Here is a 5,611-nt window from a genome sequence, read left to right as displayed (position 1 = left end):
TATGCGTGGGCTCGCACCACCTGTGGGCAGGGAACATTCCTGGCGGTGTCAATGGGCTCAATCTTACAAGATGCAAGTTATCTTCTCCAGGCTGCTCGGTCTTCAACTGAACCAGGAGCTTCTTGCAGGATCGAGAGCCCTTTAGGGCTTGCTCCTGAGCGAAATGCAAACTTGCACAGCATTATCGGATGCCAGTTTCTATCAGGTAAGGGTTGGGTCTTTTGCCTTCAGCACATTATGGCATGAAAAACTGCACCAGCATTTTTCAATGAGCACCATTAACTGACTTTGGTAACTTATCTATTGGCACGACCAGCGGGATCAAAGAATATGCTGAGCTCCTGTCTTGTACAATAAGAAAGCACAGCTGCCAATTGCCTTGCAGCTAGAGTCTGTAAATATTAAAAACATAAATATGTTAATAACCATACACATATACACAAAACAGCAGTAGCAATATTACAGGATGCAGTGCCTACTCTATATAACTGCTTTTTGTTAATACAGATGCAACACCAAAATAAATGCTATTTAATATGAAGCAAACCCTTCTTCAAAGGTCAACGGCAGTAAGCCAAAGTTCAGGTCCAGGCTTCTGCTAATCTTGAGGTGACTCTGAAGCTAGATCAATCCCACTGTCTATCAAATCTAATCAATGAAAGAGTAGCACTATGGGAAGATAATGAATCAGTTAACACGAAAAACTGCACCAGCATTTTTCAATGAGCACCATTAACTGACTTTGGTAACTTATCTATTGGCACGACCAGCGGGATCAAAGAATATGCTGAGCTCCTGTCTTGTACAATAAGAAAGCACAGCTGCCAATTGCCTTGCAGCTAGAGTCTGTAAATATTAAAAACATAAATATGTTAATAACCATACACATATACACAAAACAGCAGTAGCAATATTACAGGATGCAGTGCCTACTCTATATAACTGCTTTTTGTTAATACAGATGCAACACCAAAATAAATGCTATTTAATATGAAGCAAACCCTTCTTCAAAGGTCAACGGCAGTAAGCCAAAGTTCAGGTCCAGGCTTCTGCTAATCTTGAGGTGACTCTGAAGCTAGATCAATCCCACTGTCTATCAAATCTAATCAATGAAAGAGTAGCACTATGGGAAGATAATGAATATCAGTTAACACTAAAACTTTCTGAGCTGGAGCTTTCTTTTGCCACCATTTGTAATTACTTCTCCCTTTTTCACAAGTGCTCTTTGTGTGAGCACTCACCAGGCTTAACAGGGGATAAAGTTATCACATACGAAATATGAACTAGGGGTAAGGATTAATAGAAACAACCAGCACGGGACTGGAGTTCCTGAATCCTGGGAGGTGCTCTCCATGGTTTTAAGTGAAGTTTCGGTGAGATTGCACTTAGCAGACCACTAGGAAGTTGTCACTCTCCAACTTTTTCTTCTTTTTTGTGCAGTTCCGTTTCAAAGCTTGGTAGGAATAGCACGAGAAGGGCTAGAGGAGATGACTGTGCTGGTCCATTGTCTTTGCTAATGCTCTTCAGAGCAGCGTCCTCTCCTCAAGATCACGTCATCTAGTCCAATATCCCCAGTTCTTCCTTTCCCTTTCTCCCCTTTGAATATAACCTGGGAAGAGAAACAGAACAATTTGAGTGCAAAAATAAAGAAGCTTTGGTTGAGAGAGGTCTCAACAGTAAGAAAGCAAAAGCGTAAGAAAGCTCAGGCACTCATAACCGACTCGCAAAAGCCTATTTATTCTGCTCAGAACTATGGTTGGTTTTTCCATTTCTGACCCTCTCCCTTCTTCACTTTGGCAGGATCTTTGTGAATAACCAGCAGTTCAGGACAGAGTTGCTCCAGCTGCACCATCTGCTGAGGTGAGATGAACTTCCACATAAGAGAATCTCGGGCGCTTTCCACGTATCATCTCTGCACTGTTTTCATTGTCCCTCATGGCAAACACATAAAATCCTCTGTATTCTGAAAAATGTTGTCTAATAGAGGAGCTTTCCATTGCTAAAGCACCTTGCAGCTGCCTTAGTTATGGGAACTAGAAACACCCATCTTGTATTGAACACGTTCTGGCTCCTGCAGACTCATGGTAATCTACAGAAGCGCTGGCTCCTCGAAAAATGGCAGCAGAACTTTGGGCATGGAGTTAAGCAGATCATTGGCAGTCCAGATTTAGCCTGAGTAGGAGACATTCAACAAATATAAAGCTTGACTAGAAGGACCGGAGCATAAATCAGAGATAATGTACAGAATGGCCAGCTGACTTTAAGAAATACTTCCCATAAATCAGTATTGCTCACCTGCGCTACTGCTGTAGATTCAGAAGCCTGAACTGTTTAACACAGCCAGTGTTTTTGACCATGGCTTAAAAATTATTCGAAGCCTACAGCAAAACTTTGTAAGAGTCTGCTGTTTTCACTGAGCTGGAAAGAGTTAATACAGATTCATAGATCAGAAATTCAGCTGTGTAGTTAAAAATAATTCAGATGCTTGCTGAAAGCATGCTTTCAAATAAAGAGTAGGAACAGAGGAGGTCAGATAAACTCTGTGTTGAATATACTGAATTATTTTTTTAGAAATAAAAGAATTTAAAATTATTTTTTATTCAACTGTTGAATAAATGAATTATTTTTTTAGAAATTAGTGATTTTGAGTGTGCTTTAGAAATAATTTACACAGAGCTAATTCAAAGGAAAGTGTGATGAAGGATTCTGGTCTCCATTCATATTCTCCTCAGGTTTCCAGTAGGCCCCCCTAAAATCACTAGTGTTTAGTTGCTTTTGGTTTTTAATTAATTAGCTAGAAAATAAAGCTACCTGGTTTCTTCCTGATTTCTCTGTGGCAGAGGCCTTCCCTGCTTACCTAGAGTTTTCTCTCATTCCCTGATCCTTGGAATAAATGTCACAGTGGCTCAGGTCAGCAGCCCAGGCTCCCCATGCTGGCTGGAAAAGATCCCAAGCTCGACCGTTCTGTAAGGTGCCGTGAGGCAGCTCTGGTCTGTGGACCAAGCGATGGGTTACAGTTGGCGAGCCACGCTGACAGCTGCTGCTGAGGTGGTCAGGAGGGGCAGGGGATAGCGCAAAGGGGAGCTGCTGGTCTTGTTTGCCATCTCTAAAACTCATTTGCTTTTCTGCCAGACAGTATGTTAGTAATACACACTTATTTAATGAACTGCCCCATAAGGTGAGACAGACCTGAGGATTGCGAGAAGTGTTAAACTTGGCAGAAAAGGGTAAGAATGGGGCAAATATATTGTTCACCTGCTATAAACTTCCACATTCTTAGCCTGGTATTCATTTACAGCTAACAGGAGGTCAGGCGTCTTTGTTACTTCTGCTGAGGTAAAGTTTTCAGAGAATTAACTGCAGTAATTATAGCCTTAATATTAATTTTAGAACCATATACTGTGTGTGTTGTAGCCTGCTCCCACTATAAACATTATGATGTGTGAGCTTTTTTTAGACCACCTGATACAAGTCAGAGCAAAACAGGCCCTGAAGCACCCAAGCCTCTTCTTCAGATCTGAAATAGCAACTACCTTCAAAGCTAAGCAGGGGTTGAAGAAAAATACTGAGCTTTTGATATATCAGTTTATCACCCAATGTTTCTAAGATTTCCAGGTATTAGAAGATTCTCCATGGCACTTCAGACAGCTTCTTTTGATTGCGCTAAACCATTTTGCGTTATTGGCGTAGTTAGGTCATCATTTACCTCCTTGTCCAGATCAGCTGCAAGTATGTTGAAGAGCATAAAACCATGTGAGATTGCACATGTAATGACCCTACATTATAAAAAATGACTTATTTTCAGTGTCTTTGCCCTGGTTTAGCCAGTTATTAATCCACAGGGGATGATTCTTCCTATTTTATGGCACTGTATTATTTAAAGCATTGTTCATGAGGAATCTTGATACGGGCTTTTTGGAAATCCATGTACGTACGCCACTGTTCATCAGACTGCTCTTTCCTACATGGTGATTCCCTGAAAACAGGCTCTACGAGGTAGCTCAGTACAGGCTATTTTGCAGTTTCCTATGTGTCTATTGCTGTAGGTGTTTGTTTTCTTTTTTTGCAAAAAACTAATTGGACAAAATCCACGACGGCTCTCTTATCCTTAATGTGATTCCGTTGGCAGGGAACAAAGAAGTAAAACACAGGCTGAAATTGGACCCAGAAGACAAACAGTCCAGTGCTATACCATCTAAGTGTCTTCAGCTTCTCAGGCAAAAAAACGGAAGGCAGCACACGCGTCGGTACTCACACTCTTGATGCCTAGTCCTCGTAAAGTTATGTGTGTCTGTCTCCAGCCATGGCCACCATTTCTTCCCCAAACGGCTGGTCCGTGAGCACCATTTTTCCTTACAAAGACTTGGAGGGCACCAGAATGCAGTCCAGGCACCTTATGCCTAAATGACAGGCACAAGTCACCGGCCTGAGCCATGTGACCCAACGGCAGGATAAGATGCGCTACTCTTCCTTCTTTGCCTTTGGGGTCAGAGATAGTAAGATACTGTCCCCCTGTAAAAGAAAAAGCAGTTAGTTTTGTTGTTTTTTTTTTAAATTCTAGTCTGTTGCAGGACCAAATGCACAAGAGTCATTAAAAAATCAAAAAATAAAAAAGGGCTCCATAAGGTCCGGTGAGTCTTAAATAAGGCATACAGCCGCTGGAACGTGAACCAGAACTGATGCGTCTGCCTCCTGCAGAGTGAGATTTACAGTGCTGGTCTTCTGTTTACATTAGTCCCAGGTTAGGTCTTGCCCATCTAATTTCTTTTTACAAAGCAAATAATACCTCTTTTAAAAATGAAAGTTTCATGTATTCCTCCATTTCTGACAACCCTTTGTTGACTTCATGATTTTAAACCCACAGTGACATTAAAGCTACTATCTACATTTATGCACCTTATAAGCCGCAGTTTTTTGCTATTGGATAGGTGAATGAGAAGGCCAGCATAAATGTTATCATGTAGTTTAGCTACGGTTCTGTCCCTTTCCTTTTGTTTGGGAACTGTGTTAACAGGTTAAGTCAAGTCTCAAAGTGTATCCATTTGCAAACACGGATAGCCTTTTTATTTAGCCGTAATTTAAAGTCTTAATCTGGATTAGATACAGGAAGCTAGAAACAGTAATGACTTCCAAATGGCTGGGAACTTGATACACTCCCTGAAGTCTTCTCTAACAGTAGCAAGTTGTCAGTGAACATACATACTTAATTCAAAACCCTATCATCATCTCTGATCATATGTGAAGAAAAGGTGCCTTCATAAAAACACCTAGAACGTGAAAAGTAGAGGATCTCAGGTATGACAACATCCATTAAACCTAAAAAAAGAAGAAGAAAAAAAAAAAAGGCATATACTTCCGTAAGTCCCACGCACCCTTTCACATAGGCACTCAAAACTACAATAAATGAGACTTCACATCTTGGAGAAAACAGACACCTGTATTTTTTTCTTTGTACTTTTCATTAAAACTTTTGCAAGGTGGATGGTAACTTTACAATTTGAAATTACCAAAGGGAGGAGGGTTCACTTTTAAAAACCAAAAATTAAAAAAAAAATTATCTTACTCTGGACCCTAAGAATCTTTTTTAATGAGATCACATTTTTTTTTTTTT

At 40.5% G+C, this 5,611-nt stretch overlaps 1 protein-coding gene across 1 annotated transcript in view; it reads right to left on the bottom strand.

Moving 5' to 3' along the window:
* Nucleotides 1-776: 776 nt before the first annotated feature.
* Nucleotides 777-5,611, bottom strand: part of NPNT (nephronectin) — a 69,090-nt gene continuing 64,255 nt past the window's right edge. Inside the window, exons 15-16 of the mRNA XM_019470555.1 lie at nucleotides 4,256-4,512; nucleotides 777-1,609 (exon numbers count right to left, since the gene is read on the bottom strand). Of these exons, the coding sequence (XP_019326100.1) occupies nucleotides 1,514-1,609; nucleotides 4,256-4,512 (353 nt within the window). The 3' untranslated portion in view covers nucleotides 777-1,513. The remainder of the gene's footprint in view (nucleotides 1,610-4,255; nucleotides 4,513-5,611) is intronic.

The sequence above is a fragment of the Aptenodytes forsteri genome, unplaced genomic scaffold (assembly GCF_000699145.1).
Source record: "Aptenodytes forsteri isolate BGI_AS27 unplaced genomic scaffold, ASM69914v1 Scaffold93, whole genome shotgun sequence".
Taxonomy (NCBI): domain Eukaryota; kingdom Metazoa; phylum Chordata; class Aves; order Sphenisciformes; family Spheniscidae; genus Aptenodytes; species Aptenodytes forsteri.
This window is presented reverse-complemented; position numbering and strand designations above follow the sequence as displayed.